The sequence below is a fragment of the Musa acuminata genome, chromosome BXJ3-4 (genome assembly GCF_036884655.1).
Source record: "Musa acuminata AAA Group cultivar baxijiao chromosome BXJ3-4, Cavendish_Baxijiao_AAA, whole genome shotgun sequence".
NCBI lineage: Eukaryota > Viridiplantae > Streptophyta > Magnoliopsida > Zingiberales > Musaceae > Musa > Musa acuminata.
This window is the reverse complement of record NC_088352.1, coordinates 2921605-2947778: the sequence shown is the minus strand read 5'-3', so window position 1 is coordinate 2947778 and position 26174 is coordinate 2921605. Positions and strand designations below refer to the sequence as shown.

The window sequence follows — 26174 nt, the reverse complement described above, 5'->3', positions numbered from 1 at the left end:
CTCATCTATTGATTTCATATCCAATAAAAAGAAGCACGCCCCGATATGAGAGAAACCGGTTGACCTGCAGCAAACGCATGTTCGATGTTTGATCGGCCGATCTTTGTGTGCTCTGAGATCCATTTGAGCTTAATACTTCAGTGATAATTAATCGTTGACTTTTCACATGCAGATTTGATTGCACTGATCACCACTAGATTTGCTCAGGAACAGATTTCTAGTGTATCTTAACAACAATCTATAACTCTATCCATCAGATTCCATCAATACTTGCTTATCGTAGCCATGAAATCAACAGAACAGCCTGCAAATCATTACTGCTAAAACCTATCAACTATCTCAGCTTCCCCTCAGATCATCCTCTTGTCACACAGTGCTAAGTGACTCTTGATTAACACAGGCTTCACAAAGCATCAGTTACAGAAACCAACATCGTCTCTGTACCATAGCAAATATAAACCAGTCTTTTTGAATCAGTTCGATCAAGTACAAAGATTCACGTCTCTTAGTTGTTTTTTTTCTTTTTCATTCAGTAAGCACCACTACACCCAGTAGCAATTTGTTCTTCAACAGTGAGTCTTAACATTTGACACGAGATAAAGAAGCCTAGAGAGATGGTTCAAAGTACCTATTCAACCAGATGAACCTGCACTGATGTATCCCGTCTTCTTTTTCTCCCACAACTACACCAAAGAAAATGAAAAGGATAAAAGCCAAGAATGAATTGCCTGCAAGCATCAGATTTATGAGACTTCCCTCGAGCAGAGCCAGCGCCACCAGATTGCACTCCTACATATTTGCCAGATCAATCCGATAATTCTCAGAAAGTGAGCATCCGATAGGACCAATTCACAGGGTGATGCTGCAAGACCCGGTCACTGCTCAAACTAGATAGATAATTACTGTGTGACCACAGCCCTGCCAGGAGGACAATTCACCATGATACCAGCTTGCTGCTTTCCTGTGTAGTCCCCACCTTCTGTTCTCTGACCTGGTTTCAGATGGAAAGATGAGAACTGGGATTCTGGACGTTCTTGGTGGCCATGTTTTCAACTAACAGATGTTTCATGCATGGGGCTGGATGGATTTGCATTATCTGAGCAATCGGAGGTCAGTGAAGTCGAGGAGCCAACTGACTGCGTGGGAAGAGGTGAATTAGGAGTTGAACCCTGCTGTGTCTCGGTTTTAGTGGCATCATCGGTCTTCTTGGTGTTAAGAAAACGACCGCCACAACCCCTAGTTCTCCTCGTTGCATGTAAGTGACGCGATTCATGAAGATATGGCTGCAATTGGGGAGATATCAATTCATCCCATCAGTGAAAAGTTTCTTTTATTGTGTTCTATTATGATAATGAAGAAAGAAGCAGAATATAAATTGTAGAAGTGTCAAGAAATATAATAAATTATGCTACTCAAGTTGAGACTTTAACCAACAAGTTTGCTGACACTGGGTTTCAGGAAATATCAGAGACATGCACAAGGCATTTAATAAATCTCCGGATCAGAATTTTCAACCATTAGAATGCTTCCAATAATTGAACAACTGATATGCAGTTTCTTTTCCTTAAAAACACATTGTTGCTGATATTTTCTGAACTGTGCAAAAAATAAAACTTTAGTAATCAACTTTTTTGATGGATAAGATGTTCCCATATACAACAAGAAAATAAAATTCAATAATATGTTTGGGAAATAGGTGGTAGCCATTCAAACCAGCCAAGAAGATTCAGAAATGTGCAAAAAATGCTACTATGGACCATACAATTAGACAAGACGAAACAGCTACTTACTGCTGCCTAAAATATTTTTAGACAGATCTAGACCAAATGGTGTGCCAGTTAATAGATTAGTGGAGTAGGATACAGTTATTGGTCTTACAAGTAATGCTTCTTGTCTATGTCGAATTATTTTAGATGGATCAGTAAGCAATCAATAGAAATCTAAGCATCAATGACACTAACAGCATGCAAGTTAAATGCTTCAAACCAATAATTATAATTGATTCATGAAGCCATATGACTAGAATAAAATAGACAAGCAGAAAAAACATCATAGAAAATAAAAGTGAAGGCTGATCAACAAGAAATGTAGATATGCTCAATAAATCAACAATATGTCACATGCAAATGTAGGATTTGAGCTTCTTTTGGAATATGTGCAGTGCAGCTACAGATCTCAAAGTTCTGGAAGAGCTAGAGGATTCAAAGTTAATGGAATTAATTCAGAAAATGTTACACAAAAGATGCCGACAATCCTGAAAAATATGAAAAGGCCTGAATGAACATGGCATAACTATTGAATAGAGCATGACAGGTCAGAGGAAGAAGAAAAAGATAATTAGATTGTGTGTGTGTGTGTGTGTGTGTGTGTGAGAGAGAGAGAGAGAGAGAGAGAGAGAGAGAACTACGCCAAAGACCACAAAACACAATTTCGAGAGTTGTGAGCAACAGGTCTTAACGGTCGACTTATTCAAACAATCACAAGAGCTGATTCCACATTTTATATGCTATAAATAAAAATGTCGTTGTGCTTATTGTTCAAGGACCCAGAGAGCAATTGATGCATACACCATTAACTTAGGTGGCCATGCACTCCATGAGGCTCCTGTCAATGCAGGGCCTGGGGAGGTCAGGACGTTTATCTTAAGCAGCATATAACTGTTAAAATTGAATCCTATTTGTCAACCTCTAGATACTTTATTACATCCAAAATATCTAAATTAGATCCTCTAGAATGAAACCTCCCCAACTTAAGTCTTAACTCTAGCCAATAAAAAAAGAGGATCTCCTTCAGCATTTGCTTGTTCTAAAAGCAGGAGTGTGCCATAATCAAATGATGTTCAAAATACTAGAATGAATGAGATGAAGATATTCCTGACGGTTGTTAATCATTCTGGTTTGAAATTGTCTCCTGCAATACTGTCATAGATTCCAATACTTCCAGCTGCATGCTGATGATCCTCATTGCACAAAAAAAAAACCAAGAACCACAGTTGCAGCACTTATTTTGCACTGTGGCCCAAGAACTTTATACAGCTAAATGCATGCAGTTGGAATAAATTAAACAATAGGAGACTATAGCTCAACAGCACCTATTCAAAATTCTATCTCCTCATTCTCAGTCGTCGCAAACTTTCTTTTATCAGTTTAACAGCATCTATGGCCTCAGAATCAAGCATTTAACCAACACATAATGTAAGCACACCTAATTTCTGCCTGGACTCTCATTTTATTTTCCTTTTTTTCTGCCCTCTGTTTTCTGTTGGCATCTTGTGTGTTTTTTCTTTCATCGGGGGTGCAGGCATGAGATGGGGGAGAGTTTCTAACACAAAAGTGCATCACTGATACGTAACTCAAAGTTTTAGATTGTACTATAAGGACCAATGCAATATGGCTAGATATGGAGGGAAAACATTATGTGGCAGATAAAACTTGTAAAGCAAAATTCATCATACAAATTAGAAAAATAGGTAAATGCTTCCACAATAACTTTTAAGCATCAGTGAGCATGCACCTTTCTAACTTTTATAACATTTTTCTCTAGCTCAGCCTTTGCACGAGATTGTCTTCTCCTAAGGATTCCATGGTACTGCTTGGCATTAACATATACTGGTTCCTCTGTCATTTCAAGAGGTAAAGGCATGCGCGAGTAGGGGATTCTAATAAGCTGAGGATGCATCTGCAGAATACAGCTCACAGGCAATTATGAGTAAGTCACTAAAAGCTGAACAGCTGAAGTCTATGACCATGTAAAAAGGTCACGTATTATGTAGTTTCTCTGGAAATAAAAGAGACATATGACTTCACCAGTTTCAACGAATATAAACATAAAAATTTACCTACAAAAGTACTATGTACCATGCTGCTCTTTTTTGTTGTGTAACAGAAAGGAACACATATCAAAAGTCTAAGTCTAGATAAGGAAAAAAAAACTACAAAATCCAATGACCACATGCACAGTGCAGTTAATGGATGGAAAATAGAGCCACACAATTATTAGCTCAACTACACAGGCATTTATGGTTGTTAATTAAGAAAAACAAAGATATATTTGGTGTTTTTTGTTAATAAAATAATCACGAGATGTGAATCTTGTCCATCCAGATTGTCTTTGAAAAAATGCACCATGTTTTGGCAAATCCAAAATGATTTTGGAAGTCAAGAATTATGAATTGAATTTGTCTGATTGTACACCAATTATCCAGATTGACTAAATCAGAAAAGTATATCTACAACCAACATCAACTAATTCCAGGGATGGTAAAGATGAAATCCACAAAAGCTCCAACGCCACCTACCAGTAACTGGAAATCAACATTACGACATACTTACTAGTGCTTGAGTTCCATAAGAAGCCACTACGCCAACAAAATAAGGATCAGTAAATGGATATGTAGCACAAGCCTGTCAAAGTACATTCGATAGTCTAAATATCAGCACTTTATTGAAACAAAAATATAAGAGCTAATGAAGGTTTCCGTTAGGAAAACTATTAATGAGATCATGAAGAGACTCATCCTTTGGTTCAGAGTAGATATTTCAATTAAAAAACAAGAAAGAAAGGTAAAAGAGGTAGACTGAGTAAAAGAGCCCCACAATCGATTGACCAAGTTCCAGCTCGGCATGTTGTGAGAGAATCTCAGGCATAACTGAAGTCATGGCAGATGAAGTAGGCAGAAGATTCTGCCTTTGCTCTCCAAGGCCCTCATCTGACAATGAAACAATATTTTATTTTAAGAAACCTGTCTTGCTTATGTTCTAGTATCAAGTCCAACATTCAATACTCTCTAAATAAATAAAAAAATAAAATCTACAAATCAAACACCAAATTACAAATTAGCAAGGAACAATAAAAATTGTGCAACTTAGTAATGATTAAATTTGAACTTATTATTTCCCAAAAAATAACAATGAATAAGAGCTTAGCACCTATACTGAGCTTTTAGTTTCATAACCTTACCATTTGAAGCCATACTCCTGTCCTTGGTCACCTTTTATGGTTTTAGAAGGCCAATAAATAAAAGCAGAACACATAACATGATTACACTTAATAACTCAGAAGATTCAGCACAGAATCATATGGCCTCCTAACACCAATCAATTAAAACCTACCAAGCTATCACTAACACTGGTCGTCTGTGAAGATTGGATCACGTACATCCTATGACAAATGGTTGGCAAAAACAAATTCCACTCAAAAGCTGAAAACAAGATCAATCCAGTGGCCAAAACACTTGTCTGAAAAAAAAAGAATAGAAAGAAACGAAAATACTAGGCATGGATTTTTCTTGTATTGAAAAATAACAAATCAAAGATAAGGCTGATTACTAATAAATAAATAAACGGGTAAAATAACCTGCTCTTGTGCCCATATTCTGTCTCTCTTTACTGGCATCCCCTGTGTCGTCCACACCATCACTTGGTTGTGATTGGCCAGCCTCGTTTCCAACTGAGGGTGACTTGGAGGTACCCACAGCAGCAAAAACAGGACCGCACCACCATGGCTGACCATTGATTGTGGCTAGTAAAGCCGTTTGTACGCTCGGATCTGCTGTATTTGTATTTGTACCACCAGGATATGATTCCATTCCTTCAAGGCACAATTATTCTTGCAAGCTCTTAAACAAAGATAATTTTAATCAGTTAAACAGTATAGCCACATATAAGAAACAGAACAAGAAGAGTTAGAATAGCCCAACAGAGATTAAAAAACAGGAAAAAGATGCTAAAACTACAAAAGATATAATTCACGTAGTTATAGGACACGAACCAAAAATAACTCCTTGTTTCCTAACAGAAAACAGGGCAACCGTAAAAAGAATCCCAAGGGTCCTACTCAAAGAGAAGGACACCACCGTAAGCCAGCCAAACAATCGATGGTGACCCTCCAAAACCCTAATTCTTGAGCAGTTTGAATAAGCAAGTATCCGTTTAGTGCGTCTTATGCCAATCTCCATAAGGAAACAAACCAAAAACAAAGAGATTAAGAGACAGGTCCCAGAAAAATCCCAACTTTACTACCAAACTCATCTTTATTTCCACAACAAGTTTTTATGTCCATCGAAAATTGGTGAGGAACTAAGATGACGACATCAAAGTCGAACAGCGATCAAAACCCCAACTTCATCAAGTAAGAAGAATCGACAAGCCAAAATAATCAAAGACAACAAAAGTAGCAGCCCCACATCCAATTTCGGTAACTTAATCTAGTCATCAGTCACCAGAAACGCTTATATATATACACAACACGTAGACAGACATAAATACCAACCTGTTGAAGCCGCGATCTACGACTGCTTCAATTGAATTGCGGCAGCTCTGAGCAGATGTCGGAAGGACCAATCAGATGAAGCAAGGCCTACAGCCTTTACCTTTTTTGCCTTTCCCCCCAAATGAAACAAAAACCCTAGTAAGCGATCACTTCCAGCCATCGATTTCTTTGTAGGTTCATCCCGCGAGACGAATCAAAGCTCTCTAACACACCGGAGGAGGAAAGGGTTTAAGAGGATAACTCCATCTATTCAGTGCTTCAACTTCTTTTACTCGCATACATTCCAGAATTCTCCAAATAAAAAAAGTAGCACATCGTGCCACTCACATTTAGGATAATGACACACTTGTCCTCGGAGCTTATCCTATAATTACCCGAGTTGTACACGCTATCACCACCAGATTGCGATTAACTCTTAAATAGATCGTGCGATTAGTCTTAATTAGGTTTAACGATGAAGGGTAAATTTGTCATCCCAACCCTGGTTTAATTACCGAAAATGGTAACAGTACTCTTTCTCGAACTTTACTTCTCGTGGTAAAAAACTAACGAAACCGCTAAAAGAGAGACCAGTAGTACCTTCTTTTACGCCAACACACCGTTCGTGCCCGATCATTTACCTGGGCGGTGATTGGAGAAATAGGTTAACGATGCGGGACCCAACGCGGGTGGCATTATTTCCCGAAGGTCAAAAAAAGCTCTCGGGAATATCTCACAGGAGGAGGCGTAGGGGTACTTTTCTAAATGAAGCCAGAAAATTACGCCCGTGTTAGCGAACGGGCGGGCGGACGCCTACGCGGCAACCACTCCACTCCTCGCGTCGCTCCTCCGCCGGCGAGAGGCCGGCGGCGTGGAGTAGCGGGGGACACGTGGCTGGTATGGGAGTCGGGATTGGCGGCGCACGAGAGGCCGCCGGCGTCGCGGTCAGAGGGCGGCGGCTCGGCTGCTTGGGGGAACACGGCACTGTCGGCGTCGTCGTCACCACGTGTCTTACGGAGGAGGGCACGGACACGTGGGGTGGCCAGCTCGCCGCGGGGCCCGCAGATGGACGGCACGTGATCTGATCAGAATCTTGGAGAGTTAACCAATTTATATCCAAATAAAAAAAATAAACATTAATGTTGATAAGGAATATTTTGATATCACCCGCACAATAACTAACAATCACCTCAAAAACCACGTCGCGTTTGAGAGTCGATGTGGCACACACGTATAGTATGACCTCGAAGCAACGCAGCAAACTCGGGAGCGACACATAGTCGAGATAGTACAAAAGCAACCCTACGTTGCGTAGAATTAGAATAGTCAGCCCGTGCAATTCGAGGCAGACAAACCGATCAATTGGAGTGTCAATGGTCATTAACAATCTACGTATAATCAACCCTCGGGGAGAGGTATAAACGTCGACCTTTTGACCAACACTAAGAAAGGACACTCTCGACTCACTCGATGATACTATTTATACTATCATCCTTTTCCTCATTTTGTTTGACTTAAAGATCAGAGATGTCAAGTCGAAAAATCATAGTGAAAACCTGTTGTGTAAGACTACTGACGGTCAGGAGATAACCCCGTTGCCACGAGATGATCCCACAGTAAAGGAGACTCTCGTTCCTTTACCCAATCTCTTCACTGGATCACTCTCGATGAATCATCCCCCCTGGTGAACCTCTCTCGGTGATCCTCCATGTTAGCACTCCACGTCAGCGAGAAGGAGACACCGGATGAGCATGCACCTTATGTAATGAATCAATCGGATCGACTCACCAATCCATGGTATTCGTGACACTATCAGATATAACCCTAAATTAAATTGACATTGTACTCATAATTCCATATACACAAGGTAAATAGAGCAAATGAAGCATACCATGTTGCTGATTGAGGTTGCTATTGCATTTGGAGCTAAGTCAAGCATCATACCGCTTCAGGCAGCCCCTGGTTTCGACTTCATTGCCAAAATGCTAAAAGCAGGCTTTCTATACTATATTTTGTTTTGTTCTTGACCATTCAATCAAGGAAAGAACACAAGTCTTTGTCAAATTGAAGCAAGCTCATCAAAAGCAGAAAAGGATATGGATTTAAATGGGCACAGGTCTGGTTCATGAGGATATTAGTAAACAATACCTATTCCAAATGGGGTTTATGCTTTTGGGACTCATATGAATATCTCATATGGGTTTAAAGAATTATGTAACCAAGTGTGACGAGAAAGTGAATTATCCAAAAAAACAAAAAAGTGGAAATTTTAGAACTTGTTTATTTCATAAAAAAATATGTCCAAGGAAATGGCCTCTTAATTGGGATTGCATAGGATGGAATGCAATTCTTGGAATGACACTAATAGTGGGGATTGGGAAACAAAAGCAAAACAGCTGTTGATACAGGAAACAAGAAACATGTATCAAAATATTGACAAATGTTTGTTTTATGTCCACAATCAAAGTAAGATTACTATTTTGATAAATGAAAAGGAAACAGATGAGAAGACAATGAAGGACAAAAAAATATGTATTAATTAGTTGATAAATATTGAAAAGTTATTATAAAATTACTAGAGAACAGTATGCTACAAATTCAAGTTCAAAAGGAAATTTTAACAAGTAATAGAAAAACATGAAATTAAAAAGAATAATTATTTCCCAATTCAATTATTAGAAAATAATCAACAAATTATTAGCATTATTTTCTTGTTGGGAACTCAAATTTCCAATATAAACCATCAATATTATATTTATTTTAAGATTATTTTAAGGGCTGAAGCTTTTATATTCTCTTGTATTTTTTTAATCTTGCATTAACATCTTAGATTCATACACATATAGTGAATTGCAGCTACTATAATGATTTTGTTGCAGGTTGAGAGAGAGAGCTAATGCATCCCAAGGGGCACATGTGTTTCCTCTCTCTATCATCTGATCATGATCCTATGCTCCATATTCTCTTTCCCAACTGAGATAGACCCAAAATGTACCAGAGCAATCATGTAGATTTCCAATCACTCATATATATATATATATATATATATATATATAGAGAGAGAGAGAGAGAGAGAGAGAGAGAGAGAGATGCAGCTATCAATACAGTTCATTAGGAGAGATGAAGACAGTACTTGTACATAGATACACAGAATAGAGTGGTGAAGTCAGCTACATCTGAACAGTATGCCCACTCTCTCTGTGCATATACCACCATCAACTGGTCCGAGAGAGAGAGAGAGGGAGAGAGAGAGAGAGATGCAGCTATCAGTACATTTACTTAGGAGAGATGAAGACAGTACTTGTACATAGATACACAGAATAGAGTGGTGAAGTCAGCTACATCTGAACAGTATGACCACTCTCTCTGTGCATAGACCACCATCAACTGGTCCGAGAGAGAGAGAGAGAGAGAGAGAGAGAGAGATGCAGCTATCAATACAGTTAATTAGGAGAGATGAAGACAGTACTTGTACATAGATACACAGAATAGAGTAGTGAAGTCAGCTACATCTGAACAGTATGCCCACTCTCTCTGTGCATATACCACCATCAACTGGTCCACTTGCCATCTTTGTCTGCTGTCATCAAGTGGTACATCCTCCTGCAAGAGACAACAACAAATCATTCCCTGCTTTTTTCCCTGCAAATCTTTGTTCCCCTCACCCAATCCAATAATGCAGCAGCCAGCCAAAACTGTAGTAGAATACACACAGCAAAATCCAGACCTTGTGGCTCTGCGCTCTCTCCATCCTCTCCTCTCCTCCCACCCACCTCCATTTTCCTCAGAAGCTCCTCTGCACTTTCTGCCGATGCAACAATGTGCCTCGCAGAGTCCTCGATGAACCCTTGCTCCACTCCTTTGTCGAAGAGGGCGAGCAAGCTGTCATAGTACCCATCCACGTTGAGCAAACCCACCTGCTGAAGAGCTTTAGAGAACCAGGAACCACCAGATGTAATGTAAGATTAATGCAGGCAAGAAGATTGGTTACTGACAGGCTTGTGATGGATTCCAAGTTGAGAATGAGCTATTATCTCCAAGAGCTCTTCCATGGTTCCATAACCACCTAAGGAGATTAGGTTTATGGGTATAGCTATCAAAGCACAGGGATGTGAGCGAGCAACATTGTGCTGTGAGTGTAACCTAACCTGGAAGGGCTATGAAGGCATCAGCACATTTGGCCATTTCTGATTTCCTCTCATGCATGTCTGCAACTTTGATCAGATCTCCAATGGTTTCACCTGATACCTACACCAGCAATTGCACCTGCAACTTGAGATAATGTAAGACTGAGAAGAGGAGGGTTAGGAGCTTCACCTCATTTGGCAAGAGAGCTGTGGGAACAACACTGGTGGGAACAAAGCATTAGAAACATGGAGTAACAGAAAGAACAATACAACACAAGTTATTTGAGGCGGTGAGGTGTACCCAAGGACATGGCAGCCACCATCGAAGACAGTCTTGGATACCAGACCCATCAGGCCGGCACTTCCACCACCGTAAACGAGGTCTATTTTTCTCTCTACCTGAAAGGAGGAAGATCAATAAGCAAACAAGAGTTCTTGGAGCAAACAAGTATACGACATTTCTTTCTGCTCGAGTCTAACCAGTTGCTTGCCAAGATCAAGAGCTGCTTGGCTGAAAGATGGCCTGTTTCCTGACCTACTCCCACAGAAGACACATATCCTCCTAAACTTCCCTGTGCTCCCACTACCACTACTCTCCACTACATTTGGTTCACCAGCCTCCATCCCTCAAGAACAGGAGAGGAAGGAGACAATGCACAAAGGCCTAGAGGTGAGGGAGCAAAGAAGGGGAGGTAAGAGCTAAGAGAAAAGGAGAAAGGAGTTAGAGGAGCCAACACCATTGCCCACCTTTATGATCTCCAGAACCTCCTTTTCTCTGTCAACCAGCTTTTACTTGGTGCTGGAGGTGACACCAACAAGAAACTTCTGCATCTTCCTTCTTTTCCCTGCCCCTTTACCCTCACCCATCCTTGCTTTTGTGCCAATCCAATCAGTGCACTTGTGCTGGTTTTCTTTGTCTCATATCAATTTACAAGCCTCTCTCAAGTATTTCTAGGACCAACCGGAGAAGCCCCATTCTTCATTTAGGCCTTTCCATTTCATGCTTTAGGCAAATGCAGTCAAACTAGAAGATTTACAGCTGCTGATGAGACCCATTGACATAAAAGACAGTTGATGCACAGATTAAAATAGTGTGTCCCAGTTCATGCACAGGCTCCACAACATGTTTTCTTGTCAGTCCTGATTTGTCATGGCCATTTCAATGCAAGTCCAATGTGATAGTAGGGGTTTCAGGAGCTTCCAGGTTTCTATTTGTGTTGGTCTGGAGAAACCATGGGGATTGGCTCATGGCATCAGAACTGTTCTTGGGGTTTGGAGGTATCCTGTGGGAGGGTTGAAAGAGACAGGTTGAGGTGTGTGAGTCACACACCTGAATCCAAGAAGAGCTGCTGCTCTCGAAAGGCTACACCTCTGAGTTGATCACTTCTCTGTGGACGCTTCTTTCTTTATGGTTCATTCATTACCTAGTTTTCTGTGTTTGTTGGTTCTGCTTGTTCTCATTTTGAGTCGATAGGGATAGCACCCAACCCCCTTGCAAAAGATGGTGAGTGTATATATATATATATTGATGGCTACATTGATGGAGAGAATGATCCAAGATCTCTCTATATAACACTGCTTGCTCAAAGCAAAAGCTAAGAGAACTGGACCTCTGAAGAAAAAAGGTATAGGTAGAATTAATTAAGTCATTGGAAAAGATTTATGATAATTTTGAATTATTGAACATTGGTGAGGTTTGGGAGATGTGATTTGAAGTCCCGAAAACAAAGTTAGAACCTAGAACTACAAGATTAAGTTAATCAAACTCTCCTTGATTGCTAACTTTATCTGCACATAATAGTGACTGGCTGAATCTCAAACACTTATTCCCAACTTAACTCACATATGCACAGGTCAAGTTCAGGTAGACCCAATTTTTTCTTGGGTTACAGATTTTGACAACTCATATTTTCTTAAGATTGTTATTTGTCATGTTTTATCCAATATGATAGTACTAGTGCTCAGAAAAATACATCAATGATTTGCCATGTCCATTCACATGCCAACAGAAATATCTAAAGTGAGGATGAATCTATCATAACCTTATTAATGGAACCATCTTCTTTGGCTCTTGTAATTGTTTCTTTGTCCTTTCGATTTAAATGAAGAACTCTTTCTTATACACTGACTTCATAAAATATTTGATCAAGCAACAAAGTAGGCTAATTCCTTTCACCCTAGTGATGATTTGTACCATCGAAATAGATTGTTTGGCATGCCAAGAATGTTAACATCGGAAATTACATTTTTGTAACTTCAGTGTACGTGTTCAGTTGTTGTTTTCACCGTTTGTGGATGCACCACTTTTCACTCTATTTCCTACGCAAGCACAAAATTTGTGCGTAGCTTCAAACTCGTCTTCGATCAAGTCTTTAGGCTCACCTTCCTCAAGTATGCTCAATAGCATGATTCAATTATCAAATTGCTTGCAAGTAGAAATCGCTGCAATTGGGACACCAACTAATTTCTTTGGAATCTGAACCCAATCTCAATTAACTATCTTAGGTATTTGAATTCGACTCAGGAAAATATTTTTCTGCCCAAACTCTGGTTGACCCAATTCTGACATACTATGATTCCTATCTCACATATAGTATCCCATAATATAATATAATATAATATAATATAATATAATATAATATAATATCGAGGATGGCAGTCGAGTGCAATGAGGCGAACAAACAAGAAGCCTCCACCTGACTTCTGATGTATGCGGGGCCCCCTCGAACACAACCGCACAACAACAACCGCGGGCCCATATCAACTCTACCAATCCCACCCACGTACGAGAAGAGATTACGCGTGTCGAGACGGACGGCCCACACCGCAGGACAACCGATCAGGAAACTGCGTCCGATGTTCTTCACCGTCTGATCGCACCCCGCCCGGTCCACGTTATATGCACCCTCCTGCGCGCTTCTGTTTTTATTAGCTGTAGAGGTGTGCTCCGCCGCCGAATCCGAGGTCGAGCTCGAGCCTCGTGCTTTCTCCTCCTCTCCCCACCCCACCCCCGCCCCCCCGCGTCCATGGCGGCCTCCGCCCTCACCTGCAACGTCGGCCTCCATTCCCTCGTCTCCTTCCGCCGCCGCCGCATGCTTCCCCCTCAGTCCCTCATCTCCAGATCCCCCGCCTCCTCCTCCGGTAAGAACGCTTCCTTCCCCTGCCTCCGATCTGCTCCCACCCAAAGCTTTCCCGCCGGATTGACCACCGTCGATGACCGCCGACCTCTGATCAACGTCGTCCGCGCTGCTGCCGCCGCCTCTGCCGCACCCGCCGCTGCACCCGGCCCCGCCCCATGGCAGGGCGCAGCCTTGAAGCCCCTAGCCGCCTCGATTGCTACTGGCGTCCTCCTCTGGTTCGTTCCGGCCCCCTCCGGCGTCTCTCGCAACGCGTGGCAGCTCCTCGCCATTTTCCTGGCCACCATCATTGGCATCATTACGCAGCCGCTCCCCCTGGGCGCCGTCGCCCTGATGGGCCTCGGCGCGTCCGTCCTCACCAAGACGCTGCCCTTCGCCGCTGCCTTCTCCGCGTTCGGGGACCCCATCCCCTGGCTCATCGCCCTCGCCTTCTTCTTTGCCCGGGGCTTCATCAAGACCGGCCTCGGCAACCGAATCGCTTACCAGTTCGTCTCCCTTTTCGGGAGCTCCTCCCTCGGCCTCGGCTACAGCCTCGTCTTCAGTGAGGCCCTCCTCGCCCCGGCCATCCCCTCGGTCTCGGCCAGGGCTGGGGGGATCTTCCTCCCCCTGGTGAAGGCCCTCTGCGTCGCTTGCGGAAGCAACGTGGGGGATGGGACCGAAAACCGGCTGGGCTCGTGGCTCATGCTCACTTGCTTCCAAACCTCGGTGATCTCGTCGTCCATGTTCCTCACCGCCATGGCCGCAAATCCCCTGAGCGCCAACCTTACTCAAAATGCCATCAAGCAGACGATCGGATGGACCGACTGGGCGGTGGCGGCAATAGTGCCTGGCCTGGTCTCGCTGGTCGTTGTGCCATTGCTACTCTACCTGATATATCCACCAACCGTGAAGAGCAGCCCCGACGCTCCGAAGCTTGCTAGGGAGAAGCTGGAGAAGATGGGGCCGATGACGAAGAACGAGATTATCATGGCAGGGACACTGCTTCTGACGGTAAAGATTGCCCCTTTTCCCCTCCCCTTTTCTTCGTTCCTTTGTTTATCTTTTTGCTGTGATCATCTGCTTGCTATTCCATAAAATTTACATTTAGCAGATTCTCCTCAGCAATTGGCTACCATCATTATAACAGTCAATCTGATCCATTTTAATACAAGTGATCCAGAGAGCCATAATTTTACCTATCTAGAGATGAGATAAAGCTTTAACAAATTATATTCGCTTTCATTACCATCTGCACGGCCAATTTAAAAATCACCAATCTTGCATTTTAGTGTAAGTAATGTATGCTGATTTCCGTTGCTATTATCTCATGCTTTATCCATCATCTCAAGTTCCAATTCTTTTGGAAATTGGGTTTATCTGTACCATCATAACAAGCAGTTTAGCATGTGCATGTAAAATTATTGCACTCCATTTTGCTTTCTATTAAGTTGGTGCAACTTAACCTCAGATTTATTCATTTGTTCCATGATACTGACACAGATCTCATCTGCTTGCATAATCTCTTTGATACATTTGATCAGGAGTACGTCTATTTGTTGGAATGTGAAATCAGAATCTATGGATTGTTATACTCTTAGTTAAATAGCTATCATTGACACCTTAATCAAATTTTGGAAAAATATGTAGGGTGTCAAGATACTCAACTCTTTGTCAAAGTTGGTGTCAAGTTCCTTGCTGAGAACCTTTGTCGACTAAGTTAAAAGGTTCAAGGAAATGACAAAAAAATTTGAAGTCTGACTTATACAAATATGTGGATTAGGAATTGGTAAGATGTTTATCATAGCAATATCACACTGATGAGAACTTTGTTCTACAATGTAGTATGGCTACATTTTGGGATTCAACGAAAAGTAGATGAATTAGAGTTCAGTTAAAGGTATGCATTGAGTTGGATGAGTTTCGCATAATTTTGGTTCTTTTGTTTATTTTGAGACAAATTGTATAGGACCACCAAGTTATATAATATCAGGAGAAGAGCCATCATGACCACCAAGTTATATTTTTTTTTTTTTGTCAACGATCCAACTTCTGAGTACGGATTCATTTCCTGGTGTATAATAGTTTCTTGTCCAACATAAAGGTTCCTGCTTTAAGAGCCTAAAAGGATCATTGTACTGCTTTTCATGATTGTCTTCACCAACATGGAGGTTCATGTAAAAATTAAAGACATATTTGTAAGTATAATTAAGCAAATAAACTCATAAGAATTTGTGTCTTTTGTTGAACACAGGTGGGACTTTGGATATTTGGAGGTGTACTAAATGTGGATGCTGTAACTGCTGCAATCCTCGGATTATCTATTCTTCTCATAACAGGTGTTGTGACATGGAAGGAGTGTTTGGCAGAGTCAGTAGCATGGGACACCCTTACTTGGTTTGCCGCACTTATAGCGATGGCTGGGTATCTCAACAAATATGGTTTAATCTCCTGGTTTAGTCAAACAGTAGTCAAGGTATGACCTATTTGTTTCTATCACACCTACATATATTGTCTCTTTGTATCATAAAATATTTCTCATTGTTTCTAAAGATTTTAAAAATACAGGTAGACATGATGTTAAGTTATTGTGCAATCGCTTCTTTCTTTCTTAACACTTAATCTTGTGATTTCCATTCACACTTTCTGTTGTACTGGTCAATTTTTGGATGCTAGGAGGGAATATAATGTAGCTTTGCCAATGCACCACATGCACTTACATCCTTGTACCAACATGTATTTTACTGGAGGATCTCATCTAGAGCTAGACATTTTGAATCCAATCAGATATGCGTATTTTTTAATTTAGTTAGAAGGCATTGTGTAGTTTTATTATGTTCTAGTCTTAACCTTTTATTGCATAGTGCATTGAGCTGTGTAAATGATCATGCATGAAACAGGAATATCCTTAGGCACATACTTTTTAGAGCTTGAACATGAATGCATCATTTGAATGGTTGTGCCTCTAGATGATCCATGGATATGGTCAACAATGCTTTGGTTTAGTGTAGCTAGTGAGTTGCCTGTTAGCCCTGGCTTAGGAGAAGGCTAGCTAATACAAAACTAAGGTTGCATTCTAATGATGTGAGTGCGCCCAAGAGCTTATTGGGGTTGTTACAAGAGGCAGACCCTAAAACCAGTAAACCCTTGCAACCAAGCACTCAGGTTATCAGGGTTATTGCAAGCATCATAGAGGACTTCTGAATGTGAGGCAGATACTAAACCCCCACTCTGAATATGGGTGTTGCTGTTACTATTCAATTTACATTAAAGGTGACATAGGGATGAATTTGACAGAAAGTATCATCATTGCAATAATAGGTTTTTAAGATTGATACTGAATGGCTGATCTAAATTGTAGAGGGCTTCACAATTGTGATTATGTAATTAGCTATGTGCTTGTTTAAACCCCAGCCACGAGGTGTTCCTTGGTGATCTCTAATGTATCCAAATTCAGGATTAAAACTATGTTGTGGTGGTTTCTCTATTATTAGACATGCATTTTCTAAAGTTAACATTAAAAACTAAGAATGCAGTAATTATGGATTAGTCAGTACTCTTACTAACATAGGAATTTGCTTCTATTCAGTTTGTAGGTGGGTTGGGTCTTTCATGGCAGCTCTCTTTTGGCATTTTGGTTCTGCTCTACTTCTATTCCCACTATTTCTTCGCAAGTGGGGCAGCACACATTGGAGCTATGTTCACAGCCTTCTTGTCGGTAGCAAGTGCATTAGGCACCCCTCCTCTCTTTGCAGCTATGGTTCTCTCCTTCCTGTCCAATCTAATGGGTGGACTCACCCACTATGGTATCGGGTCTGCACCGGTTTTCTACGGTGCAAACTATGTCCCGCTTGCTAAGTGGTGGAGCTATGGATTTGTCATTTCTGTCGTCAATATTATTATCTGGCTTGGTCTTGGGGGCTTCTGGTGGAAAACCATTGGCTTGTGGTGAAGAAGGCTTCTGAAAATTCAGCTTTATTTTTTTCTTACAAGCATACATGTCTTCCCCAAGTTTTGTTCTTGGGATCCTCACAATCTTTCTATTTATTTTTCGGGACCAAAAGGAGTATTTTGGAGAAATAGATGATTGTAGCATAGCATCCAAGGTGTTGGACTCTGCAATTTTTCTTTTATTCCGGTAGCAAAATTTTGTATTTTGTTTCGCCAAATAAGTCTCTTAAGTTCTACCTGTTGTTGGAAAACACTGAAAGAAAGTAAATTCAATGTATGTTGATTGTCATTTCTATGCCTATTGAAATTGTCTCAAACTGTGGTGCAGTTTGTTTCCTCATGCTTAGATTCTCTGCATGGTTTGAAGCATGTTTATATTCTTTGCCCAATAGAAGGTACTTCCTTTTGTGTAATTACAATTAATATCCAATCTGACATATTATATTACTAAAAATGACATGATAAACAGGAAAAAAGATACCAGAATGAGAAGCCAATAGAATTTTGCAACTTAACTTAAATCACAAAGTACTAACAGTTACCAAAATCTAAAGCATTCTGTTTAACTCAACAATCAAATAAACTATTGTTATTAAAAAAAAAAAAAAAAAGTCGTAAGGAACAACGAGGGGTTAGTGGTTATTACCCGGTTGCTGCCGGTCATCACCAGTAATCCCCACAGGAGCACGCGCCATCCTCAAACCGGTGGAAACGATTGTTATCCCTCAGCACGATCGCCCGGCCGGTGCATTTCGACAAATACTTGATGGCCGTGTGGCAATCCACGCACACCCTCAGGTTCTTCATCACTCTGATGGGCTGCCCCTCCGGCACCACCAGCAACCCCAATCCTATCGCCAGCCGCTCGCTGTGATACCATATCGCTGCCCGCTTCTCTTCACCGCCAACATCCCTCAGCACCTGGCTTGTGTCCGGCACATACCCGGCCTTCTCCATCCTCTCCCCCACCTCCTCCAACACCGCGTATATCTCGTCGCTCCTTGGGTGTCCCCGGTCTCCCGATACGAAGGTGTGCACTTTTCCCGCCGTCTCTAACCAGCTCAGACCTGTCTCCTTGCGCACTCCTCGATCCCGCATCGCCTTCCTCGCTTGAGCGGCATCCGCGTAACGTCCTGCCGCGGCATATGCGTTCGACAGCAGCATGTGAGCACCAGAGCTTGAAGAGCCCGTTTCGAATAGTTTGGTGGCTGCATACGCGGCGGTGTCGGCGTCCTTGTGGATGCGGCACCCGGTGATGAGTGCACCCCACACAGATTCCGTCGGCTCGATCGGCATTTCCTCGATGAATGCGACGGCCTCAGTGATGCGACCGGCGCGGCTGAGAAGATCGACCATTGCTGCGTAATGCTGGGCACCTGGCTCGATACCATACTCAGACATCAAAGCGAAATAGCGTTTTCCCTCGTCCACGAGACCCGCGTGACTGCATGCGGTGAGCAAACAGAGGAAGGTGATGAAGTTAGGGGAGAAGCCGGCTGCTCTCATCCCTTGGAAGCGGTGAAACGCAACGTGGATATGGCCATGCTGCGCCGACGCGATGAGTATAGCATTCCAGGCACCAAGATTCCGGTCGGGCATCTGGTCGAACAACTCGTAAGCTTCTTCCACGATCCCACATTTAGAATAGAGTGAGATGAGGGAGCTACCGACGAAGGGGGAAGAGTCGAAGCTGGTCTTGAAGCAATGCGCATGGATGCTGGAGCCGAGCTCGAGGAGGGTGGCGGTGCTGCAGACCCTGATAATGCAGGAGTAGGTGAAATCGTTGACGCCGGGGGGTTCGAGTTCGGCGAGTGCCATCTTGAACAGCCTGAGAGCGTCAGGGTCGAGGCCGGCTTCGGCATAGCCGTAGATTATGGCGCTCCAGGAGACGACGTTGCGATGGGGCATGAGGTCGAACAGGCGTCGGGCTTCCGCGAGGAGTGCCGACTTGGCGTACATGTCGACGAGGGAGGAACCGACGAAGACGCCCTCGGCGAAGGGGGTCTTGAGGGCGAGGGCGTGGAGGGAGCGGGCAAGGGAGGGAGAGGAAAGGGCTGCGGCGGCCTTAGCGGCGGAGGGGAGGGAGCGGTCGGAGGGAGGGATGGCGAAAAGGAGCATGGAGCGGAAGGCGGCGATGGCGGGGAGGGGGAGCCCGTTCTGAGCGAGGGAGGCAAGAAGGGCGGACCAGGCAGCGGCAGGGCGGGGGGAGGGGGAGTCATCGAAGGCGGTGCGGGAGAGGACCGGGAGGCCGCAGCGGGCGTAGAAGGTGATGAGGTGGTTGGAGAGGGGGCGGGTGGCGGCGGCGGGCGAGGAAAGGAGGCCGGACTTGAGGAGGTGGGCGTGGAGCTGCTGGCCTTTGGGGAGGGAGCGGGCGGCGGAGAGGGAGAGGAGGAGGTCGGCTAGGGCGGGCGCAGAGGTCGGGAGATGGGGCGTATGGGGAAGGCGGATGAGTGGCATTTACGGGAGAGAGAAGAACATGGGGACGCCAAAATAAGTTTTATAGAAGCGGCGCAGTGGCCGTTGCGGCGTGAACCCACCCCGAGGGAGGATGACCCTTTCCGCTGCTACCGTAAGGATGCGCCAATAAAAGTATGACACACAAGCAACGCCAATGGGTCCCGCATTTCAATTATTGTAAGCGAACGATTTAACGGGAAAACTTTGAGCTTTTTACTTCGGCATGTTTTTTTTTTTTCTAAATTTATATGGGAGAATTAATTATTTTATTTTTTTAAGGATAAACGAAGTGGGATTCGAACCCAAGATTTTTATTAATTAAATTAATTATTATCCTTAAAAATATACCGTATGAGATTTTAAACTCTCTAATATATTTCTTTAAAAAATTTAAACCTTAAATGAGTTTAATACATCATCGTCGTACCAATATTTAAAACGTTATAAATGATATTTTTTATCCCTTACGTCAAGTAAAGGATTACATCTTTTCTTTCTTTCCATCAATTGCTATTGTTAACCCTGCTTATGATCTCTCTTTCTTGATCGTAGTATTTTGGTAATGACACATTTCAACATCATATTCACGTGACAGCAGATGACGACCAGGGTCGACAAAGGACCTCCAGGCTTACACGATGCAATACCTCGAACCTTAACAAGATGATCACATGACCCTCATGTTGTTCGACACCATACAAGTTAGCGTCGAACACCACGGAGCAATTCCGGAAAGCTTAGAATGGCATCGAATGATGCGAATTTGCACAAGTCGGTGCCGAGCACCGTGGAGTCGTTTCGAAAAGCTTAAAACTACGCCGTATGGCGTGGACCCATACAAGTGGTCATGTTCGTTCGTAGGGTATAAGCCATCCTCATGTGGAGTTGACAACTATTAAAGGACCATGTACGACTACAATGGGGACTCCGCAGGTATAAAAGCTAACCCTTACCAATACAATGGAGACTCCGAGTATTCAACTCAACCCTCTCCTGACCTCGGCCTTTGTGTAGGAGCCGACGACGGAGAAACAAGCGATGAGACCTAAACTCAACCCGACTTAGACATTCACTTTCGGCATCCTAATCTTTGTACGAGCAACTTTGCACATATGGGATCAGAGCAGACCAAATCGTGCTGACATCTTAGCCATGACGTAAAACTTCACCAACCCCTCTCACTCTAATGATCTTAATTTTTATGACCTTCTTAACGTATATCTCTCTAATGATCAGCTCGTGTCGTCATTAAAGGACAAGTTCTGTGTTATTCAACGATTTTGTCAATGTTCTTGGCGTCACCATCATTGACCACCACTCCAATCTTAATCTTTTGAGTGCATCATTATCGTCAAGCAGGCTTTGTCATCGTCGTTGCTTACGAACGGCGCCAAAGCCCTTGCCATCAAGTGTTGTACTAATCTCAACGCCTTCTTCTGCACAGCCTTTAAGCTCCTCACCGAGATCCTTGCCGTCGAGGATGAGATCATCGGTGGTCTTTGACGCTATGATTTTTGTTGCCACCGTAGTCATCAATCATATTTCAAAATCAAAAAAGAAATACCAAAGATCAATAATTAAAAAATAATTTAAAAAATGATATAAGATTATGTGAAATACTATTAAGATTTTATAAATGATGAGTTCATTTATAAATGACATCATCTATTCCCCTTAGACCTTTATTTACCTAAAAAATATTTGTTTGGCAAAAGGATAAGAAAATTTTATTATGTGATCAAAGCAAAAATAAAATAAAGTGCTCAATGTGAACCCAATCATTAATTTTTTGAGTCTAACTATTAGTCTAAAATGATAAAACCAAAATTAACAATAATATACTCATAAAACCCTTTATAAATCAATCCAAGTTTTTACCAACTTCTAATACAGAATAAATTAGAGTATTATACAACTAAAGTATCTTCTTTTCTGTGTTGTGACCACCTAATATAAAAGATATCTAACTCATTCCACATAATCAAAACGTTTTTCTTTTTGCATGGTAAGGAAAACAAGAAGTAATGAAACATACAATATTTCCTTCCAACCCTTCCACTCAATGTATTCACAAGAAAACAAGCAAAATATTATTAATATATTATTTTTAATGCATACAATAATGATTGAGATCCAAACCTAAAATGAATATTGTGCTCTAAGACAAATAAACCCTCACCCGAAGTGTAACGAGAAAATGATGTGATCATTAGTTTTGGAACAATCACAATCCGTGGAGTGCAACAAATATCTACAACAAATGCTACACCAACTTTTGATGGATGATGAGAACCTCCTCGCTATGCTATGTCAGCAAACTCCCCAGAGAGAATTTTTTTCTTGTTAATACTATATTAGCAAACTGCTTAAAGAATTTTTTTTTATTAAATCAATGATTATAATATTGACACTAACTCTTCGAGACATCTTAAAGTCATAAAGGACGTTGAATCAATGAATCTCTCTCTTTAACACTGTTCATCCTCGTTTTAAAGTAACTAATCCGTTGGTCAATAATTCTTCCTTTGTTTAATATTAGTCATCAAAATTTGGATGAGAAATAATGTACCTTTGGTTTAACTGTTGGGATCTTAATATCACTATGAGAGATGGGGGTTGACTATAGTATATTTTAACTGTTTTTAAAGTTTGATCAATAAATTTGTATAAAAAATAACAATGTGAATAAGAGTTACGAAGTAAACATAGTAAATCTAAATATAAAGCAAGAGATCGAAGACAAACCAATTTATAGTGGTTTGATATTTCAAACCTATGCCCATTCTCGATTTCTCTTCTATTAAGGTTATCAACTTTCATTACCGATCATTCTTTTCAATGGACGAAGATCAATTACCATTATTGTGATTTTTTTCCTTTTAGCAGGTTTAAAAGAGAGCCTTCACACGCACTTTTTTAATATCTCTCACATCTTACAACTTAGAATTACTTCTAGACTCAAGGAGGAAAGACTCAAATAATACTCAAAGAGAGAGCTACAACTCTTCACAAACTCAAAATTTGAGGCTTCATTATTAACCAAGCCTGAATGAGATATTTATAGACCCTAAGAGGCTTAAAAAATAGAGTCAAAAAATTTAAATCCTTAGAATTGTGGGGTACACGTGATACTACTACTAACACATGGCAATACTATCATTGTAATTTTTGATATTATAATTTTGGATTTTCGGGTAGTACCACCACTGTAATTTTTACATTCTGAGTGATATCATCATCGTCCTAAGTAGTACTACTGCCTACATAGGCGGTACCACCACTGGCAGCATTGATAAGTATTGTTTATACTTGTCGGTTAATACAAGCAATATCACCGCTTGGACCATTACCTAGGCTAGCTAAAGGCTACTATTTTGGCCTTCTAACGAGCCAATTCAGCTTGGGTATAAGCTCATTAGCTTTCTTGATAATTTGACATGGTTTCAACCCAATATCAACACAATTTGATCAAGAAAGATCTCGATTAAAACTTTAATAATTCAACCACATATCCAGCATAATCATGAAGCTTGCAGTATATTATAGACCATTCTGGCATATCGTTCGATCTTTCAACACTTCATCTGAACCTCCAATATATCGTCCTCTCCTTCGATATATCGCTCGATCTATCAACATTTCTACTTTCCCACGATATTTAATCTTTTGGTACAATACCTGATCCTTTAAGCATGATGTTTGAACTTATTGTACGAAGTATAATCTTTACCATATCGATCAATCTTCTGGCTCGACGTTCAATTTTCGATATGATACTTTTCCCGACACAACGTCCGATTCTCCTCCTTTGACAATTTGTCCTTTGATGGTTGGAAGTATTTCCTACCTTATTTATCTCAAAAGTATATTAGTTCTTTAATTTATCAATTAATTTAATCATCAAATTTTAAAATTCAATAATTAATAGATATGACTATGCAAACATATGGATATACCCCCAAATTTGAAAATGGGATATGTTAGAGTGTTAGGAATCGAAATGTTATCGACTTTTGATTATAATTTTTTATTTATAAAAAAAAAGTTCATTCATAGATATGAAGGTATATGAAGTGTTTAACCTCATAGATACTGAGTGTCCCATCTATTGTCGATAAAGAATATCGATGTATGATAATTTAGTATTTTCTATTTATATATTTAAAATATACTATTTATTTGATATATTAAACTATTTGTAGAGCACACATGATCAACAATATACCAAGTGTAAAAAGAAAGAAATAAAATTAAGAAATTATAGACGATATTTGAATATCATGGACTTAACTATCTTATGACCTCAAGTATAGAGGATCATTCATTTGGATCCTTTAATGAGTCATTGCATTATGTAGTGTATTATGCAATACCTAAGGATTGATCGAGGGATACTTTGTCAATAATCCATAGGTAGGCTAAAAGTATATCGAGCCTTCAAATACAACCTATATTTTTTTAAGAAGAGAAAGTTATGTAAAGAATTTTAGGATACTAGACTTAAGCAATAGAAAGCCTTCGTATGACCTATGTTATACAAATTATTTAGTAATGTCATGTCGTCTTAGTAATTTGATCAATATTATTGTGAATTGCTATCATGTGTTTGGTTTGTGATTATTGAACATGTGTTTCAATTATGATTCATTATATGTGTTTCTATTGTGATTCATTAGATATGGTTGTGATGGTTCTCACTTATGATACTTTATTTGTGAAATAGGATGCTTTGGGTTGAATTTTTTATCAAATATAATTTGAGTATAACCCGAGTATAATGTAAGTGTAATTCAAGTAATTTTTCTTAAACTTATCCAAACTATCCGAATAACTATCCTAATATGATTATAATAAGTTTGGTATAATTTTTTCTAATTATTTTTTAATTTAGAGTGACTAATTATCTAAATATGGTACTTTTGATTGAATATATGATAGAGTATAACTTAAGTATAATTAGAGTATAACGCAAGTGTAACTCAATAATTTTTAGCAAAACCTATTGAAACTCCTCTGTAAATATCATAATATAATTCTAGTATATTTAGTTCTAATTTATTTAATTTTAGGATAATTAATTATCTAAATAAAAAAATTATATTTTGAATTTATAACATGAGTATAACCAAAGTGTAAGCCAAGAAATTTTTACCAAATCTATGGAAATTCCTCTATAAACATCTTAATATGGTTTTATTACATATAATATCATTCTTTTGTAGTTTATTTTGATTTTTAAATTATTTTGGTCCAAATATGATATTTGTATTTTGAATCTATCATCTAAGTGTAACTAAAGTGTCACTTAAAAATGTTCCAATAAATCTATCTAAACTTCTCTATAATTATAATATTTTGATATCTTTTTTTTTTTTTAGATGATTTTAGGAATTAAATTGTTCAAAAAAGATACTATAGTTCTTGACAGTATAGTATGGTCTAGGGGTATGGTCTATTTAGGGTGGTATCATAGCCAATGGTTAGTAAACCACTAGATATAAGCGGTATCATCATCACTAGTCAATGTTACATAGCCTAACTGAGTATAATACTAGACGACGAGAAAGTAATGACAACCTCCTACCCATTTGTAACACTAATAATGACATCCTACACAAGCAATATTGATTGTGACCATCAAAGCCAAGAAGGCAAGGCCAATCTTATACCCCGACAATAGTGATCGTGACCATCAATGCTGACAGGGATTGTGTCGACTACGACTGTTTCAACCACTAGGATAGACGACAATGTTCGTATTGGTATGATCCGATTAACTTATTTTGAATTGGTATGATCCGATTCATATCAAACAAATCAGTTTAGATAAAAAAAAAAATCCATAGTCAAACAAGATCAATCGATATTATATATCATTATTTAATTTTATAAAAATATTTTGATCCAACATTGAGAAAAAAAAAACCTTTGATAAAAAAAATAAATATGAGATACCATCCCATAAAATCTCATATTAGATAAAATGCACAAAAGTAATCGTTAGGCATATTATGTAATACGTTAAAAGCCTCCACCCAACTTATGCTGTGCGGGGCATTCCGGAGAAGCACTTCATTAGATACCACCTAACCAATTAGCTCCGAACACGTCGTTTCACTATCTATAGAGAGGACAAATATCCACCTACCTTTTCTGTTATTGGTACCGACACCGGCCCCACAAAGTAGCAAGACCACGGTAACCGAGTGGGGTAGATAAAATTACCCTCAGTCTTTTATATTCGCCTCGCCTCCCTAACAGCCGGCTCTTCTGCGCC

At 40.4% G+C, this 26174-nt stretch overlaps 4 protein-coding genes across 5 annotated transcripts; 1 reads left to right on the top strand and 3 right to left on the bottom strand.

Annotated features, from left to right (window-relative positions):
• Nucleotides 1-482: 482 nt before the first annotated feature.
• On the bottom strand, nt 483-6534 carry LOC135634541 (nuclear transcription factor Y subunit A-4-like). 2 transcript variants are annotated; one of them, XM_065144907.1, is made up of 6 exons: nt 6271-6534; nt 5356-5617; nt 4596-4708; nt 4332-4403; nt 3514-3678; nt 483-1283 (listed from the first exon to the last, which is right to left on the bottom strand). In XM_065144907.1, the coding sequence occupies exons 2-6, from the start codon at nt 5585-5587 to the stop codon at nt 1050-1052; spliced, it is 816 nt and encodes a 271-aa protein (XP_065000979.1). In that variant the 5' UTR covers nt 5588-5617; nt 6271-6534; the 3' UTR covers nt 483-1049. The 2 variants fall into 2 exon arrangements, with proteins under 2 accessions (XP_065000979.1, XP_065000980.1); XM_065144908.1 differs by lacking the exon at nt 4332-4403.
• A 494-nt stretch (nt 6535-7028) lies between these two features.
• On the bottom strand, nt 7029-11212 carry LOC103980478 (probable cytokinin riboside 5'-monophosphate phosphoribohydrolase LOG4). Its single transcript, XM_065145793.1, has 7 exons — nt 10857-11212; nt 10678-10775; nt 10567-10597; nt 10398-10497; nt 10245-10315; nt 9977-10166; nt 7029-7330 (listed from the first exon to the last, which is right to left on the bottom strand). Exons 1-7 carry the CDS (start codon nt 10998-11000, stop codon nt 7029-7031), a joined length of 936 nt encoding a protein of 311 aa, XP_065001865.1. The 5' UTR covers nt 11001-11212.
• A 2157-nt stretch (nt 11213-13369) lies between these two features.
• LOC135637305 (dicarboxylate transporter 1, chloroplastic-like) lies at nt 13370-17741 on the top strand. Its single transcript, XM_065149963.1, has 3 exons — nt 13370-14503; nt 15744-15965; nt 17079-17741. The coding sequence occupies exons 1-3, from the start codon at nt 13403-13405 to the stop codon at nt 17439-17441; spliced, it is 1686 nt and encodes a 561-aa protein (XP_065006035.1). The 5' UTR covers nt 13370-13402; the 3' UTR covers nt 17442-17741.
• On the bottom strand, nt 14437-19983 carry LOC135637304 (putative pentatricopeptide repeat-containing protein At5g52630). The gene is made up of 2 exons (XM_065149961.1): nt 18087-19983; nt 14437-14576 (listed from the first exon to the last, which is right to left on the bottom strand). Exon 1 carries the CDS (start codon nt 19895-19897, stop codon nt 18104-18106), a length of 1794 nt encoding a protein of 597 aa, XP_065006033.1. The 5' UTR covers nt 19898-19983; the 3' UTR covers nt 14437-14576; nt 18087-18103.
• Between the last annotated feature and the right edge of the window lie 6191 nt (nt 19984-26174).